Source organism: Macrotis lagotis, chromosome 4 (genome assembly GCF_037893015.1).
Source record: "Macrotis lagotis isolate mMagLag1 chromosome 4, bilby.v1.9.chrom.fasta, whole genome shotgun sequence".
Classification (NCBI taxonomy): domain Eukaryota; kingdom Metazoa; phylum Chordata; class Mammalia; order Peramelemorphia; family Peramelidae; genus Macrotis; species Macrotis lagotis.
Window position 1 is genome coordinate 15092616 of NC_133661.1, and position 20587 is coordinate 15113202.

Genomic DNA, 20587 nt, shown 5'->3' on the forward strand with positions numbered 1-20587 from the left:
GGATGATAATTACCTTCCTTGGTAGGAGGATCCAATGAGGGAATATTGGTAAAATGCTTAGCATTGTGCCTAGCAGATGTGCTATATAAATGTTGTGAGTGAAGATCCAGGAATGACAGGCAGGCATCATCCACATTCTCCCTTCTCCACCCATTCACATAGACAGTCAATGGGTGAAATTATTGAAGAAAAGATAATTTCAATGTTGAATACTACCCCAGACAGACTGCTTGGCTAAAAGATACTTGATAAATATTTAAAATTAATTTGATATTCCATTTTTAATTTTTCCTTGACTTTGGGGTATACTTCTCCTGATCTCTGTCTCCTTAGTTGTCTTCAGGTTCAGCTCAAACACTTCCTTCTATAAGAAGTCCTTGCCCGACTTATGACCAGCTGCTGGGCTTTCTGCCCATCCTTGCTTGTTGCATTTGCTTTGCCAATATTTTATGTATAAATATTTCCATACTCATCTCCCCTTGGCAAGAAAACATAAACTCCTTGGGAGCAGAGACTGCTCCGATAGAGTCTTTGATATAGCCCCAGCACCCTAGCATAGAGCTTGGAAACAATGGGTGCCCAGTAAATGCTCTTTGCTCTGACTTGGAATCCTGTCTTAGGTATTTAGCTAGGCATATGATCCTTGGTAAAACATCTCACTTCCCTAACATTCTCTTTTCTTATTTGTAAAAAGGAATATCCTATAATCTTTTTCAGGGTGTTATATCAAATGAGATTGTGAAAAATGCTTTGCAAACATGCATTTAGATGAGGCCTCTTATTATTATTTTTATTATATGAAATCTAGCAATTTGCTGCCTGTAATAACTCTGTGATAAAATGTGGGAAACATTCCAAAAGATATTAAGGAATTTAAGCCTGTGCAGAATAAAGGCATTAGACACTTTTACAGAATTCTTAATGCCTGAGATTGGGGCCAAGAGATGTCAGTCCTCACCACCCTAAGTCCCCAAAGAGAGCAGAGAACAGACCCAATTACCTTATTAGGACCTGGCAACTGCCTATATTTTCTCACTTAATTAAGCTAATGAGTAAACCATATGATATTTTTAGCATGAGGAGGGGCAATAATTTGGGGGAAATGAATTAAATAAATTAGAAAATCTGTTTCCTAAATTGATCTTCCTTGGACTCTTTACTGACTACACACAATTAATCAGTTGGAAAATTGGAGTGGCTGCAACTTTTACCCTCTGCTTTGGAAAATCAATCATGGTTCAGTTAGTGGTCTAACTTTTCATGGGATTCAAGTTTCCTTTCAATTTCCATCAAGCCATAAAAACCCAATGATTCCATTATTATTTTACATATAAATGTTTACAGATTTATACATATATCTACATATATGTAGATACATATTACATATAGACATATACTTAGCTATATACCTTATTGGAATCCTTATATGCTCATTCAGGGAAAATGACATACCTATATGTTATATATATAGCTATAGATATTTATAAAACCTCTATATCTCTGTATCAATGAATATGTATATATATGTATATATTTATATATACACACACATCAATGCAAATGCACATAGGTATGTATCCATCATCTATCTAATCTATTCCCCAAGAACTTAATTTTCCCAATAGAGCTTACATTTTAATGTACAGGGTAAGAAGCATAACAGGTAGCCTCAACCTGAGTAGGATATTTTGACTGTGGGCTGTGTATGGTGCCATTATGTGACCCCCTGGAAGAGGAGAAACCCTGGGCAAGTGGTTTGAGGATGCTTCTAAGGACTTAGAAGTGGTGGTGAAGAGGGAGGGGGAGCTCATCTCATTACACTTAAGGACTACATGTGCTTTCAATCTCCCTCCCATTTCCCAAACAGTCCGGCTGCCAATGCTTTGATCTTATTGCTGATGAGTCAGGTCAATGCATGACCTGCAAGACTATCAGTCTCAAAGTAGAAAAGCAGTTTAACTGTCTTAAATAAGCATCTTGTCTGAAGTATTCAGATATGTGCTTTTGGACATACACAAATATATAACCATATATGTGGCGTGGATTAGCAATAACAACACAGTCCCTTTAATCAGTCAAATGGTGTGACCCTTGTCCTGTCCTTGTTTGTTCTGTTTTTCTGGACGGACTGACTTCAATTTCACCACTTCAATCTCTTCTTTCCCCTTACACTTGGAGTAGGGCAGCTTTGTAACCCAGTTCTGTACTAGGCTCTATCCTGGCTTTGGTAGCTTGGGAACTTCTCAGTGTGATAGGAAGCATTCTGAGACTGGTAGGTACTGGCACAGCCAGTACTGACCTACTTCGGAAAGAGGGAGTTTCAGCATCTATCACTGGGACTTACCTATATCAATTAAATCTCAGGTCTGAATGACTACAATAACAACGATAAAAGAAAAGAAACCCCAAAGAAAGCAGTCTGAGGTTTTATATGCTTATTTATTTTTCCTGCATGTCCTTGCAAAAGCAATTCTCTCACATCTGGATGCCATTACCCTTTAGAATCCCTAGCTTTAAGAAAAACCCAGATGTTGCCTAAATTTGACTTTTTTTTCTAAAGACTTCTATCTGTGCCCTTAGTTTTGATGCTTCCTCTCTCTTGAAATTGATGCGATTTTTAAATATTCTTTGTCTTTTCTTATATATTTAGATATTTCCATTCACTTATATAGATTTTCAATCTGGAAGGGCCTTAGAGATCATCAAATAAGACAACTGAGGCATGCGAGGTTGTGATGTCTTTAGGGTCACATGGTTAGTACCTATCTGAGTCTGGATTTGAACCCATCTCTATCTGATTCTAGTTTCAACATGTTCAGCATGGGTGCCTATACTGTGCTCTACAAGAAAAAAAAATTGTAATAGATCAAAGGAAACATGAGATGTGCAAATTTAGAGATCGCTCCACTCCAGATGTTCATATTGGCTATTTGTGCCCAGAGTGGTTGAGCTTTCCAAGCTCATATTGGTCTGATCAGTCATAGGAGGGTACACGATACCTTGACCTTAACACAGTGATGTCATTTTGGTCTTCAAGAGTGAAGGACAGCAACCAACCAACCAACCAACCAGCCTAAAATAGTTCTTGTAACATAGTAGGATTAATAAACGTTAGTCGACTGCCTGACATCTAGTTTCATTAAAAGAAGGTTAAAATGAACTAGTGATATCTTATGAACATGCTTAAGCTTGTCCCAATCTAATAACGCAATGAAAGCATTTGAGCTGGAAGTCACTTGATCCAGTTTCAAATTATAGCTCTAGTCCTTATTACACATATGATCTCAGGTAAATCATTTAACAATGATGTAGGTCTCTTAGATTATAGATTATAATTATAATCTCTTGCATCTCCAGATCAATGATTCTATCTATCTGAAATTCTAAATCTAACTCTGCATATTGAATAGCTTTCAGATCTGTCATACATTTAAGGCAAACAAAAATCAGGAAATATAAATAGTACAGGATGTTTTCATAGCTAATTTCAATTTGATTTTATTTTTTTCTATATTAATATTCTTTAAATATCAATAATGATATAGAAACCATATGGGATTCCTGCCAAATACTTAAAGTTTAATGTGGATATGTTATATACATCATGATGGTATTAATGATCATTTCCTGTTAAAAATAGTGACTTTTTAAAATCATTTTTACAATGAAAAATAAATGGAAATAAAGATTATGTTGGTAGAAAATTTGTTTGGTGGGTGATAAACTCTTTTGATAGTCTCATCAAGCATAAAAGTACTCCTTAAATAACTGTGCATAGAAAGAGGGGGATAGTAAAGCAGATTAAGAGAATTAGGAAATAATACAAGGAAGATTCATAGTGAAGTGAATGGTACATAAAATTTTTAAGGATCTCTACCATCTAGTTGTGATTTTGCCATCACAAGCTGAGTGACTTCGAATAAGTCATTTCATTGGTCATCCATTTTCTTATTTGTACATGGGTAGATTGAATCTACCTTTTCTTGATGGCAAGGATTATTATTTTTTCATATTTTCTTGTATTCTCAGAACCTAGCAAAGGCCCTGAACACATTACAGGTGTCATGTAGAATTAAGCTGACCTGCAAAAACTTCTTTGTACTTCTGCCAAATTCACATTTTATTGGACAAAATAAGTCACAATGTGAGAGAAAACCCATAAGAGGATGAGGAAAAAAAGGACCTTAGAGATAGTATACAACTGCCTGTTCGAGGATGCAATATACAGAAAATGTGTTGTACCTTGGTTTAGATTACAGGAAGAGTCAGAGTTTGAACAAATCTGATTTAGATTGCATTGCTTTTCCTCCACCACACTCCTGTGACATCTTTTTTTCTGTGGGAATTTTTTACTGTTAAAATTAGGTAAGAGCTAGAGACAGAGGAACAGGGTTTTGCTGCAATAATGTCTATTAACCACCTCTTTAGCTGGTTAATTGAAAGTCAGGTGATTCTCAATCTGATTTGCTTCAAGTTTAGCAATTCATGGTCCATGTGATGCCAGAAGCAGAGATCCCATATGTTGGAACAACAGCAGTGTTTGGAAGAGTTTGTGAAGACTATCAAATTACTGATAAAATTCTATCTTAATATTTTGAGAAACCAGGCAGAATTTAATCTGAAGGATCTCAGGCAAGCTTTACTTCTCTCATGCTTGGGCTCATTGCTCCGCATCACCTGTCAGTATGGGAGGTAGGGAGGGCCCCTTTCCCCCATAGATAGGTCTAACTCTGCTCTAGGTGTTGTATTCACCCTTTAAAAGCGAAGCTCCTTGAGGGTAAGGACTTGTTTGTTTGTATTTGTATCTTAAGTACTTAACACAGCATCAAAAACATGGTAAGCATCTTTCTTTCCTTTTTTCTCCCTCCCATCCTTCCTTCCTTCACCTCCCATCTTTGATCATATGTTTGTGTGTATATGTGCATACACACACACGCCATAGTGGAATAATTCATTATCTATACTTGCCAATTATGTGTCTGCTAGAGAAAATACTATTCAGAAGCTTCTTTTTTCCTACTCAAATCCTCCATGTTTTGTAAAATGCTTCCTTCACCACAGTCTCTTTGTCTTCATACTTCAAAAGAATTAGTCATAGTCCATGATAAAATGCAAGTTTTTGAGGGAGGGGCTATGTTATCTTTAACTTGGCATCTTCAGTGTTTAGCAGAGATTTTGGCAAGTAGTATATACTTAATAAATGTGTATTGAGTGGTTCATTGATTATAAGTAATTAATTAAAAGGGTTATTATATACTGATATATGTTGATTATAAGTAATTAATTATAAGTAATAATTGAACCACTCTTCCTGACTTCATTTTCTTAAGTGTTATTTCTACTTCCTCATCCAGCACATAAAGCTATTGAAGTGAATGATAGAGATTTTTCACTCTCATTGCTGGTGGACGTGGATGAACAATCTGTTTTACTTCACTTCTCAGTGGTGTCTTTCAAGTCCATTTATGAAAAATAAAATCTTCAAATGTTAAAAATTACTCATCTGATTTCTTTCTATCTCTTTTTCTCTTTCTGCTAATTTTATTAGACAATACTATCCCAAATCTCCCACCATTCACCTTTGTAAGATTTTGCAAGATATTATCAATAAATAAGCATTGCCCTTGACTGTCATCTCTTCTCCTCTAGAAAAGACAACTCATATTTGTTAGTTGAAAATAGTCTGACTTTAGCTTCTTTTATGGTAATTTTTATATTATTTAAATTTCCCTAAAAGAATCAGAAAAGCCCATGCTATTGTCTAACTCTTGCCTTTAATTTTGCTCCTTTCTTATTTGTCATAGTTAACTGTTTATTTAGGTAGGTCTAAATGAACACATTGTCTTCTCTAACTCTATCATCCAAATTTTCATAACCTTAAATTGCTAATTTTTATTAATATTCTTAGCTTTAATATCCTGTAGAATCCTTTATATCTTCTCCCCCTTTAACAGCCTGATGAAACTTAGATTTACTTTCTCAGAATCATATTGTTTTAAATGCATAAAATAAAAATACATTGTTTAACTGGTGAAATCAAATATATTGAAATACATTTACCAAAATATATTAAAAAAATTATAAACCCATTCACTGACATCTATCCATAGAGCCCTGGTATATATCCACTCTGGTTTCTCCTTAGATTCTAACTTGCCCATCTCACCAATACATATTTATCTCTCCTTTCTATTTTGCTTTCTCATTTTTAGGCAGGTAGGAAGAAATATGATACTGTTTTCAAAAACCTAAAGGAAGGATAAGACTTGTTCTTAGTGACAGTAGGCAGAATTGTGGTCAGTGGGGAGGTGTTGGAAAGACAGAAATTTAAGATACATTTCTAGGAAACATTCCTTTTTTTATTAACTGAAGTTGTTTGAAAGTGGAATTGGCTAATTCAAAGAAGTCTCTCATGGTGAGTGAGATCCTATACTATACAATATTTCTCTTGGTGTGTACTTTTACATGAAAATGCTATTTGAACATATCATAAACTAATTCCTTATTCCCATTTTATGAATGTGGAAATAGAAGCAGGAGGTTTTGAAGTAAGTATTCAGATAAGAGACAATCCCAGAAACATTTGATAGCTATGATGATGATCAATGAATACAATCTTGATGATAGTCTAACATTAAAAGTCCTCAGAGCAGTTCACAATGTATTTGTTGCCTTAGTTTATAAGCTTACCTTCACTCTGAGCACAGAGGAAAACATAAGCGCCTCTTCAGACACTCCTCCAATGTACAATCTTTTCTGAAAGACCGGAGGATGGTCATTCTCATCCTGAATCTCAATGTACACTTTGGCTGAGTTGCCTGGGAGGGGAAAAAAATAGGTTTCTGTTGTATACACAGGTGAATAACCTTCAAAATTCTTATAGATTATAAAATGGGGCTCTGTTAGCAGAGAGGACAGCATGGATTATGCAACAAAGGATGTTTATTACTGTAGTTCAGTGATAGGGTTAATTATTTTAGATATTACTTAATTATCCCAAAGTCTATAAATAGAATATTCCCAAATATTGACCACCACTGGCATAATACTGGCTGACAATAATGCATTCCATTCCCATATATGACTGGATAAATTCTAGTGGCACTTTATCTGCTATTTAACCACATTTTTCCATTCTCATAAACCTATTTGGTCTACAGATCCAAATTTTTTCAGTGTCATTAACCAAAATCTATCTGAATGAATTTCTATAGCTATACATCTTAAAATAACAATATCCACTCCTATACTATGTCATATCTATATAGTTATAGGAAGAGATTCTGTCTATAAATACATTCTTTATATTTTTGACCTATATTTCTCAATGTTGAAATTGTCAGACTTTCTGGAATACCTAGATTCATGTCCTGCCTATATGACCCTAGACATGTTTCTTAGCCTCTTATTGCTTTGATTAACTTTCTCAGACTATATGGTTCCAAGAGGACCTCTGCACACTGATGAAATCAGAAGTCTAGTTAAAAAAATCAATATTACTTTTCTTCTTTTCTTCCCTCTTTCCTTTTTTCTTCCTTCTTTCCTTCATCCATTCTTTCATTCTTTTTACTTATTATTTCTTTACAGGATATATATATATATATAAACAGAAGTCTTGATGAAGAAACTAATTCTAGTCTTTAATGTCTCTATAACTTGTAGCCATAAAGAATTACCTGGGGGAGATCATGAGAATCTGAATAACTTTTTTTCAGGGTCAACCAGACCTTTTGGGTAAGAGGCATTACTTGACCTCATATTACTATGCCTCACTGTCTAACATTCTTTAAAGCTTCTCATATGGACACTTGTATTTGCCTTTACTCAGAGACTATATGAGTTGTATAGGGTCCATGGTCTGTATGTATGCCAGCAATGGGACTTGAACTGCATTCTATCTGTTATGCCACAGTGACTCCCTAGAAACCTCACTTGAAGAATGAGTAAACTGATTGTAGTATATGAATACTCTAGAACTTTCTGTGATACAACAAACAACAAATATAATGAATATAGACAAGCATGGTAAGTTTATATGAACTCATATAAAATGAAGTAAATAGAACCAGGAAAAAATAAGCTCAATAATTAAGATAAGAGAGAAGATCAGATAAGATTCTATAAATAGAAACAAGAGCAAAATAATCAAAACTGATTTAGCTATGTTGCGATGACTGCTTGCCCAAAATAGAGATCTAAGAAGACACGTCTTCCCCTTTCTCTTTCTCCTCCCTCCTCATGACCTTGAAGAGGTAGAAGATTTGAGTGTTCAACATTGCATAGAATATCAAACTTCTCTGGTGTGTTGGCCAGTTTTAGTGAAAAATTTCTGCCCTTCCTTTTTTCCTTCTTTATTTTTATTAATTTATTATTATTATATGTCAACTTCCTAGACAGGCATGTTGAATGGCTAGAGTGGGAAAAAGAGACATCAGCATTAAAAAAATTAGAGGATTAGATATGACTTGAAATCAGTCTTCCTTAATCCAAAATGAGATATACATGCATATAAAACACTGACATACTATATATAATCTATTGAATTATAACTAAAACTTTTCTAGGATTTCAGTTTTAAGAACCTCTTCGGAAACATCTTAAAATGACACTTTCTCTAAAATAGGGAAGATGGAATTTTATTTTCAGAATAAAAATTAGATTTGGGGCAAAATTGGGCAGCAAAACATAGACAGATGGAACTGGACCAAAATTCAGAAAAATTTGACCTAAAGATCTGTCTCTGTTTGACCCTACACAAGTCCTTTAATCTCCTTTCCTCAGGCGACCTCTTAAAATTATTCAGTTGAAGAGCAAATAATCAATCATTAATACATTATTTATTAAACCTGTTTTGTGTCAGCACTGAACTGTGATAAGTATATCAAGACAATTCTGAGGAAGAACAGCTATTGGGAAAGAAAATCCCTTCTAGAGAATTTCCATAAACAATGTTATCTGAGACCAGGTTAAAAAAATCATATCTGAAATTCACTTAATTTCATTGGAATTTTTCATGCATGTGACTTTTTGAAATTCTATCTAGAAAATACTCCAATCATTAAAATACAATAATTTAGAAACATAAGAAATCATATTTACATGACATATTTGATTATTATCTCATTATTTACATGTCTCTTCCTTCCTTCCTTCCTTCCTTCCTTCCTTCCTTCCTTCCTTCCTTCCTTCCTTCCTTCCTTCCTGCCTTCCTGCCTTCCTCCTATCTATCTAGACATATTACAATGAAACAATTTGGGAAAGTGAGTGTGGGTTAGTGGATTTTTGAACTCAGGACTTGAAACAAGGAGATTTGCTACTATAGTGACTTGGAATATCACTTCCCCTAACTGGGCTTCAATTGCCTCTTCAATAAAATAAAGGGGTTGGACTATTTTTGCCTTGAAGAATTCATCCAGTTCCAAGTCCTAGAATCCTCCAGAATTCTCTTATCAGTCCCACCACTGTCCTATTCATTATTATCGTAATAACTAACCTTTATACAGCACTTGAAAATTTATAAAATGTTATATCTATCTATCTATCTATCTATCTATCTATCTATATATATGTATATTATCTCATTTGATTCCACAGAGTAGCCCTATGATATTGGTGCTATAAGTATGTCCATTTTATAGATGGGGGAACTGAGGCTGAGAAAGGTTATTTGTCCAGGATACAAGCCTAGTAAAAATCTTACAGTAGATTTAATCTTAGTTCTTGATGACTCCAGAGGCCTTGCTGTATCCATGATGCTAACTAATGGACTAGTAGTCTACATGGTGTTTTGTATAGACAGAGAATGGAAGCCTGAGGATTCTCTGGATATTATCAGACCCACAACTGATTACCAGAGGGAATGTGAGTTCTCAATGATTAGCACTAAGAGACTTTTAAGTTTTAAGGAATAAAGTTATTTAATATTTTTCCTTAGAACCTCTTAAAAATATTGTCATATTTATTTACCTGTTTTCCAATGACATTTATCCTTAAGGAGGAAACATGCTTTTGAGAGGTGTTTTTGATGTGAATTACCTAATAACCACATGGGCATAATTACATTAGATTGGAATGTGAGCAAAACTTGATGCCCACTAGGAGGCTGTAATTAATAACTTATTTGGGAACTCTAGAAAAATAATCAGAATCTACAGGAAGAAGACATGATACTTACCACCTAATGTGGTCAGTCAGCCTGGTGGTTTCAATTTATATACATTTAATTAAGCAGGTTATTAGTAAGCCCCTCCTGGGGGCTTTTATGAATAGAGTCTGGAGAACTGCTGGCCTGGCACACATGATGAGTGTGTTATTCTAAGCAAAGTCTTCACCTCTAAAGTTACTTTCAAGTTCCAGATAACTGGCAAAGACTTTAAATTACAGAACAAATGTGAATCTGGATTAATAGCAGATTGTCTCATCTGGACTTTGTTCTATCCATAAAATAATATTTGTGGTTTTAAAAAGAGCTTCATTAGGAAAACACAGACCAAAACTAAAACCAGTCCTCTTAATGGAAATAAATAGGGTAGAGGTCTTCATTACTCACAGATTTGGTCATTATGTTGTTGACAACCAACATCTTCAGGATATTTGAATGGGGATAATAATGACTTAGAAGACACTACCAACTCATGTCATCATAGAAAAGTTCACTAAGTGGGTCTTTAGATGTAGGTATAATAGCTATTAGCAGGAGTTCCTTGATTCAGAGAGGTCATATGTATTTAATAGAGAAAGATGGTTACTTGGGAATTAATGTAGTCAACTTCTCTGATTTCATATTGATACCATCAAAAGCAGAAATTGCAAAGGGAGGCATGGTCACCCTTGGGATGTGATTTTGGACGTTAGAAGGGGATAAAGTAAATGGAAGCATATGATCTCATTTGACTATGTTTTTAACATTGGTTCTTAACAGCTCATTCTCTCTTCCACCTTCCCTTCTTTTTAGATGATACCACATTACATTTTGGGGCTGCTACGTGCTATAGTATAGAGAGTTTTGGTTCTAGAGATAGGAAGACTCATCTTTCTGAATTCAAATCTGGCCTCAGATACTTACTAGCTGTGTGACCCTGGATAAGTCACTAAACTTTATTTGCCTCAGTTTCCTCATCTATAAAATGAACTGGGGAAGGAAATAGTCAACCATTTCAGTATCATTACCAAGAAAACCTCAAATGAGGACACAAAGTCAAACATAACTGCAAATGACTGAACAAAAGTAACAACAACAAATATGGGGAAGCAGCTGACGGCAACCAGGATTACTCCGCTTCTAGACAACACAGGAAGTTTCCATTCTCATAACCCTCCAGAGTTTCTTTATTTTAAAGTTAACATTTCTTTGTGATCTTGGAATATTAGATCTCCAAGGTATCTGAGAGATTATCTAGCCCAAATCCAACACTTGGCACATAAAGGACGTAAGACATAGCTAGTAGAGTAGGTTTGCCTAAAGTCACATCTTTAATGATAGTGGCTGAATTTGACTTCAAATATAGGCCTTTTAGGTATCAAATTCACATTTCTTCCATTATGTACCACCAGGCCTCAGAGGTAGTTACTGTCAAAATCAGGAAATTTATGGGAAATAGAGATGATACATTTTAGATATTCCCTTGAGGTATCCTCATAAACCACTGAACATTTTATTTAATTTCAAAGCACACCTGTGTCCCCATTAGATGCCACAAAAATAGATACATATATCTATATCTATATCCATAACTATATCTCTCCCTATATATAGCCCATTAGTAGCTAGCAGACTGTACCTTGAGATGTGGAGATATTTATACATAACATTTTCTAAAAGCCTATTTACATCATTAAATATACTTTCAAAAATAAATACCACCTCAAAATAAGGTAGTTTATTTCTTGAGATTAACTAAAACACCCTTTAAAACACTGTCCACCAAACAACCTGATTTCTATATAACCTATCACTGTTTTATAGAAATTGTTGCATTTGAATGGATTCTAATCCAGGCTTTTATTTTTATTACTGGTAGACCTGGGCAAATAGATTAATTTCTTTCGGCCTCCATTTCTTCTTCTTTAAAATAAGAGGATTACATTAAATTAGGATTTTCTTTTTCTTGTAATTTTCCTTCATCTTCTGTTTTTTGTAAATGATAATATTAAAACCCAGGAGATATATAAGGGAAACATATTAACATGGGCTATCACTACTTCCCACGGGAGTTTAAAAAATGAAAACCAGTTGTCCCAATGAGACTAAAGAGCATAGAAATCAACTGAGCCAGCAAATACTTGAATTCGTTCTAAAATGACCAATATGGAGCTAAAAATCATCATTTGTGTAGGCCTCATTGGAGTTTTCTTGGAAAGGATACTGAAGTTATTTGCACTTTCCTTCCCCAGCTCATTTTATAGATGAGGAGACTGAGGCAAATAAAGTTAAGTGACTTGCACAGCTAGTAAATATCCAAGTCCAGATTTGGACCAAGGAGGATGAGTCTTCTGTCTCCAGGCTCAAAATCATCATTAGTTTTTTTTTTTGTTAGCTATATTGCAGAACAGGTTTACAGATGGTGATAAGTGGGGATATCACTCCAGCTAGTGGACTCAAAAAAATAATGCGTAGAAGGCTTGGTGAGATGACAAAATTGTACTATATTATTCCAAGATCACCTAAAATTAGATGCTCAAGAAGAAAACAGTTCAAGAATGGAATCGATTTATTAACACTTCAATAACAAACGATTTTCACTATTGAGTCAAGTGGAACCATATTATCTGGCCCTTCTCTTATTCTCTGATCTGCTTAGATATGAACTAGTAGAAACTACCCTAAAGAAAACACACACGGGATTAGCTTTGGAGCCAGGTCAAAGATGCGGGAGACACATTTTGGTGGTACAGTTCAACTTGGAAAACAAGAACAGTAAGGTATTGCATTATGGGGAAAAAGCTGGAAAGAAATGATACTGAAAAGAAAGAGAATTGAGAGAGCATCACGTACTATTAACGCACATTGCTACCAGCTACAAAACTTTCTCAATAAACTTATTTATTATTTTCATCCATAGGCACATGTATATTTTTAAATAACAAAATTTCCCTCTACTCCCTCCCCTCAGCAGCTAACAGTCAGGTTAGCATTGTGCATACATATTTTAATACACATGTTTACTAATTAGTAATTTGGGGGATGAGGAAGTAGGGTTAAGGGAAAGAAATACATGAGATAATTTTTATAAAGTGTTCATCCGACTTGGAAAGATTTTGGTGTGTGTGTGTGTGTGTGTGTGTGTGTGATTGTGTGCGAGTGTGTGTTTTGTTTTGTTTTTCTGATAGTCAAATACAGTTGTCTTAGCTCTCTGGACTACCGAGATCAGCTGCTTCCATCAAAGTTGTTCATCTTACAATATCGTTCACGTGTACATTGTGCTTTTGGTTCTACTCCCTTCGCTCAGCATCAGGTCCTGTGAGTCATTCTATGCTCCTGTAGAGTTCGGCCATTTATGGTTTCTCATAGAACAATAGTATTCCATAACTTGTTTAGCTATTTCCCCAATTGATGGGCATCCCCTCCATGTCCAATTCTTTGCCACCTCACAAAGAGCTGCTATGAATTCTTTGGAACTTGCAAGACTTTTCCTTTTTTAAATAATTTCTTCTGGATATAGAACTAGAATTGGAAATGCTGGGTCAAAAGGAGTGAACAGTTTTCTTGCTCTTTGGCCATAGTTCCATATTGCTCTTTGGAAAGGCTGGATCCATTCACAACTCCACCAGCCATGCATCAATGTCCCAATCCTCCCACAACCTCTCCAACATTGATCATTTTCCCTTTTTCTCATCTTAAGCAATCTGATAAGTGTGAGATGATACATCATTGTTGTTTTAATTTATATTTTTCTAATTAATAATGATTTGGAGCATTTTTTCCCTATGATTATATATAGATGTAATTTCTTCATTTGAAAACTATCTATTCATATCCTTTGATCATTTATCAATTGGGGAATGACTTGTGACCGTATAAATTTGATGCAATTCTCTACATAGTTTCCAAATGAGACCTTTTTCAGAACTCCTAGTGGTGAAGATTGTTTCCCAGCTTTCTGCTTTCCTTCTAATTTTGGCAGCATTGATTTTATTAGTGCAAAACCTTTTTAATTTAATATAGTCAAAATCATTAATTCTGCAGTTTATCATGTGCTCTACTTCTTGTTTGGTCATAAATTTGCCCTCTTTCCATAGATCTGATAGACTATTTCTTGGTCTAATCATCTATGCTACCACTTTTTATGTCTAAATCCTGTACCCATTTTGACCTTATTTTGGAATAGGCTATGAGATGTGGATTTATGCCTAGTTTTTGCCATGTCATTTTCCAGTTTTCCCAACAATTTTTGTCAGTAGTGAGTTCTTATTCCCAGAAGCTGATGTCTTTGGGTTTGTCGAATAGTAGATTGCTGTAGTCATTTACTGCAGTTCTGAACTTATCCTAATCCGCTGATCCATTACTTTATTTCCTAACCAGTACCAGGCAGTTTTGATGACGGCTGCATTATAGTATAGTTTTAGATCTGGTACAGCTAGCTATAAAATCTTTTAAAGAATAATCTAGCTGGGGCAGCTAACTGGCACATTGGATAGAGCACTGACTCTGGAGTCAGAAGAAACTGAGATCAAATCTGGCTTCAGATATTTAATAATTACCAATCTATGTGACCTTGGGCAAATCATTTAACTCCATTAACTTGAAGAAACAAAAAACAAAAACAAAACACAAAAGAATAAGCTAGCCATCTCTCCAGGGTATCCTTAATGAAAATATAATAAGAGAGAAAGGAGGTTTTCACAAAAAACTTGAATAGTTGACCATATTGTCATATAATTGGCCAAAAGATGTAGAAAATGCGAGTCCATCATTTTCATATTTTATCATTTCTTTTAACTCAGCAGAACAAAAAGAATCCTAAATAGTGACCTACCATGCAATATTATAAAAAGGTTCTTTGACATAGAGACAGGAATTTGTTAACAATATCTAATCATTGATATTAATAAAGATGAATAATTGTTTGATGGTTATTCACAAAAGATGTTCACCACTGGCCTTTTGTATATCCAGAATCCTCTTGGGAGATAGATTTCCTCTGGATGATGAAGTCCTCTTTGAGTTTATACCTACGATAATACTGTCCTTATTCCATCCAGCTCTAGAATATTATGCCTTTTCAATTCAATTCACAACTCAAGACTACAAAGGAAAAACCAAGTGGAAGAAGAATATTCAAATTTGAATAAACCATTAGATTGAATTGTGTTTGAGTTAGTCCATCAGTATGGCCCTATCTTTTATCTAGGGATCTATGTAGCTATCATCTTAGAGAAAGAGAATAATCATTTAAATAGCATTTTTCATGGGTCTCTTTGAGAATGAAGGAAGAGGGGGCAGCTAGGTGGTGGAGTGGATAGGGCACTGGCCCTGGAGTCAGGAGGACTTGGGTTCAAATCCAGCCTCAGACACTTAATAATGACCCAGCTGTGAGGCCTTGGGCAAGTCACTTAATCCCATTTGCCTTGTAAAAAAATATAATTAAAAAAAAGAGAATGAAGGAAGAACAACAATAACAGTAATGAGGTACTATGCAAAGCACTTTGCAAACATATCCTGCGCTTCTTAGAGATAAGCCCTGTGGTAATCCTCATTCTACAGTTGAATGAACAGTCTGGCAAGCTAGTAAATTCAAGACGGGATTTGATGTAGGTCTTCTTGATTTGAAGTCCGGTACTCTATCCATTTCACTACCAAGGCATCACTAGAGAAACTTAATAGATGGACAATGAACTAGGTTTGGAATTGTAGGGAATAGAGTCAGAAAAATTGATTGGGTCGTGTACAAAATACTACATATTGTATTTAATGATCCCATACTATTCCATGAAACAAAAATTGCTTTTATTTTTTGGCAAATGCTGGTAGTCTTTCAATGATACTAATTGGCAATGAATAATGGTACTCCAAGTTTACTTAAGAATAGAAACTGAGTAATAAAAAAGGCAATAGACATACAGCAGGAATGAAAGATGTGGTGTATGGCCATTGGTGATTTTTATAAGCAATGTCATGAGAGAGATTATCCAAGAGAGAGAATTTAAAATACAAAAGGAGTGGGTGGGTCATGGAAAGCAGACATGTCGAATGGATACTTTATTAATATTATTCAGACTGGATATGTTCAAAATTTTCACAGGACAAGTTGTGGATGGATTGTTCTGTACAATGGTGAAAATACCTCTATTGATAAAATCCTGAATTCACTTGAATGTTGATTAAGTTATATTAATTCAAATAAATATAGTGATATTGATGCCAAATTTTGAAGTCAACAATGTTTCACTGCCTAAAATGATATCAAATGATAGATAATGCAAACTTAATTATTCTCTCTTTGCAGGTGAGAAAATGAAGGTTTAATGACTTGCTTAAGTTACTTAGCTAATAAGTATCAGGGATCAGATCATAGATTCCAGCCTTTGAAATTAAGCTTTTTTTTTCTTTTTGCCCACTGTACTACACTATTTATCTCAAATAACCACATCTGAAGACAAGGCAGCAGGTCCTGGCTAATTCTTCAATATATATCTTTGATACGGGAATAATCTTTTAACTCAGTGATAAGAAAATTACAAAAAAGGTGTCTGTGAAGGTTCTGAATAGCTTACTGAATGTCAAATAACCTACAGCATCAGAGTCAAAATTCAGAGTTTAAGGATCAAAAATATTTTGGATGCTTTTGAGCCAAAATTCACCATTTTTCTCCTTTGAATAATTTTTATTTTTTACTTGTCTAAACTTGGTAACCATGATTTTTTCATAAACAACACAAAAAGATTCCAACTGTAAACCCAAATCTCTATTATGTAATCTCATTTTTAATGTAAAAAATATTCAATAAATTAGTGTCAGTATTGTACTGTTTGTATTTCTTTTGATCTCTTTGTGTTTTGTTCTATGTATTTAACAAAATGCTACATTGACCTCTTTTTTCATCTTTTATATTGGTTTCCTTTTTGCTAATACCCCTTCCAGATACCCCTTTAATTAAAAAAAAATACTCCTGTATCAAATAATGGTAACCAGACTAAACAAATTTATACATTGGCTGTCTTCAAAATTATATACTTCAATAAGTCTTTGAGTCCTCCTCTTGGTCAGATTGTGGCTAGCCTTCCCATCATATGTCTTTGGCAGTCATGGCTGGGCATTGGAATGACCAGAGTGTTTATGTCTTTCAAATTCATTTTTCTTTTTGAATGAGTCCCTTGATTTTAAATCTTATATTATCCTCCACATTGGGGCCAACAGGTGACACCTTGAACTGAGTTAACTCATTTTTTTTTTTTGCAAGGCAAACGGGGTTAAGTGACTTGCCCAAGGCCACACATCTGGGTAATTATTAAGTGTCTGAGACTGGATTTGAACCCAGGTACTCCTGACTTCAGGGCTGGTGCTTTATTCACTATGCCACCTAGCTGCCTCTTCTGAGTTAACTCTTAAATTTTCACTGTGAACAAGAGCATCTCAAAGATTAGCAAATGCTAAAACCCAGGCTTACTTTGTTATTTTGTTAATTGTTTAGACTTAAGAAAATGATGAAGAAAATATTAACAATGTGAATTAACCTTAAAAGTGTATCATGTGCATATTTAGTATACAAATATCTTTTTTTCAGGAGATTCACTTGTCAAACATTTTACTAGATCATCCTTGACCATATATTCTGTTTCCTCAGATGACAATCAAGTTAATTTTTATAATTTTGCAGTCTGATTAATAAAATGTTACCATAAAATGTGTTTGTATGAATACCTATAGATTTTAAAACTAACTCTTTCGATATCTTTCATTTTTATGCAATCTTTTTTTTCCCCAACAGATCCCTTCCTTATCCCTTTCTTGGAGTTTTAGTATAATTAATAAAAAAAAGATAAAAATGGTTCAATAAATCTAACCAACAGTGGTGTATGTGTGTGTTTGTGTAAGCCTCATTTTACTGTCCATTAGATGCATCATGCATCACTACTGAAAGTATATCTGGGTAAAGCCTTGAACCAAAAATCAAGAAACCTGAGTTCAAGTGATGCTATTGCCATTGGTTTCCTATATTAGCTCAAACAAGTAATTTAAACCCTCTTTCTCTAAAGTGTTCAACTGGACTCTAAGCTGATGTGTTCCACTGAGCTGATCACAAAGTTTCTGTCCAGTTTTGGCTCCAGAATGCTATTTGCTTTATTCCAGCCACTGATGTTTGGGAACCTGAAAACAGTTCAAGATTTAACTCTTCTTGCCAAGGAAATGCTCAATTACTATGCTGTGCAATAGTTCATCAATCCAGTATTATCTAACTTGTGGAGTGTTTACCACTTCAGAGTCATTCCAGAAATCAGAGTAGTTCATCAAATCCCCGTTAGCAAACTCCAAAATGGCTCATCAATTCAACGGTATCTAACAAGGGAACTTACATCAATGTGGTGTCATCTAATATTAGAGCTGTACATTATTTCCATGGCAGATACTTCGAGCCCGGTTCATTCAAAGTCACCTATATCTAAAGCTGTTCATCATTCCCATGTCATTGTACTTTGTGGTGGCCTAGTAAATCAATGTCATAAGAGTCGACAGGAATTTACCAAGATAGGGCTATAGGAATCTAAACCATTCTTTCACTTAATTAAACCACATTTAGATGCATCATTTCCAATGTTGAAAACAGAACAAAAAGAATATTACTTTAGGTGCTGAATGCTGGTGATTAGAAACAACTAGTTAGATAAGTCATGATAAATCTTGAAAATGGAAGTTTGGATATTTCCTCATATTGCTGCATAGGCAGTTACTCAGAATGTACGTAAAGATATGTATATAATGATGTCACTGTTTCTCACAGGGATGTTTATTTTCATTAAACTTACTTATTCTACAAAAAAGGGGATTGATTATTTTTGAGAGAGAATTGGTTTTTTTTTCCTTTCTTTTTTTCTATTTCTAATTCCCACAGTCAGAAATTCCCTTTTATAAACTTAGAAATCATTCTATATACCCCTTGGGGAATTTTTCTCAAGGTAATTTAGGTCAAGCTTTTCTTGATTATTAGTATATAAGCTCCATGAAGGTGGGACCACGTCTCAAATAATCTTCTTAGTGCCTTCTTATGTGACTTGTAAACAGAATTAAAGAAATATGTGGTATCTGGAGTCAGAGGAGTCTACAACTTAATTCCTTCTCTACCTGTGTGACCTGGGGCAAGACATAACCTCTCTATACATTGGTTGCCTTATCAGTAAAATTAAGGGACTGAACTAGATGACGTCTAAGGTCAGTTGCATCAACCTCTAAGTTTGTGAGTTATAATATACATTTGTTGAAGGACTTAAATGGATAATCAAGAAATTAAAGAGTTTCCAAATACATTTTATTAAAACTGAGAGAATAAGCTCAAGTGGATAGTGTTTAGAAGACCAAAAGAATCGGGGAGTCTTTAGTTCTGCTCTAAGATTCATGTTCCTAGAGAGTATAATATTGTGCCTTAAGAACCCCTGAAACTCTAAAACTCTAATCTTAAAATATAACCCCCTAGTCACCTCTTAGTTCTTAACTATCTCTCTAGAGTTATGCTATAGAGAGTTATAGGGCAACCTGAATAAAAGTAGGTTATCATCTAAATCTCCCTAATTACTGCATTTACATTCTATCCTCTTTTGATATCTCTTATTCCACATCTTATAGGCATTGCAGCTCACTTAGACTCACCCTTTGCCACTCTCTCATTTCCCTACAGTTAAAATTCAATACTGGAATTCCAAAATTTGCATGTCCAGGAGTATAGTGATCATTTAAATGATGAACTTTATCTTTAAAACTTTATAGCTTGGGGCCACTGACAATATAGATTTCTCGAATTCTGTCTAGTACAGTTTCATTCTCCTATGCAGTTCTGGGCTTAGTTCACTAGGAACTGTCTGAGATGGACTTTGTTTCCTTAAGAAGCAGAAAGCCACAGTTGCCATGAATAGCCAAATTATACTCCCTTTCACACAACTTTCAACATGCCCTCCCTTTTCCTATGAGGAAAAATATTTCTACCTTGCCATGAAAAACCTTCTATAAAATTACCTCTATATCTCTTTCTACTTTTATTCTCAGTTATTCCTATTTTCTTTCTTCTATTAATGACATCATTGTTAGGGAATAACCTGCTTTTCTTCCAAACTTCCCTGTTACTGTTTCTGGTCACTAATGCTTTCCTCCTCAGCTACTCATTTCATGTATTCAACATGTTTCTCTGCCTTAACATTTCTTCTTTCATATTTATCATATATTCAAGATCATTGTGAAATGGTTTGAACAGATTCAGATCCTTCTGGATATTTTGAGAGCCTTGTCTAAGATGTTTTCATTCAGGGACTAGGTTGCTATTCTTATATCATGTCATCTGGTCCCAAAGCCCTTTACTGTTCAAACTTCTTTCATGCTGTAATTTAATTTAGAAATGTTTGTCACACATCATTGCTCTGGGTACAACAGACTAATTTGGGG

The 20587-nt window shown here is 34.7% G+C and overlaps 1 protein-coding gene across 3 annotated transcripts in view; it reads right to left on the bottom strand.

Moving 5' to 3' along the window:
• PCDH15 (protocadherin related 15) overlaps positions 1-20587 on the bottom strand; it is a 2110989-nt gene that overhangs the window by 112462 nt on the left and 1977940 nt on the right. For all 3 annotated transcript variants that reach the window (XM_074232276.1, XM_074232274.1, XM_074232275.1), the window contains one exon: positions 6691-6818. In XM_074232276.1, the coding sequence (XP_074088377.1) occupies positions 6691-6818 (128 nt within the window). The remainder of the gene's footprint in view (positions 1-6690; positions 6819-20587) is intronic.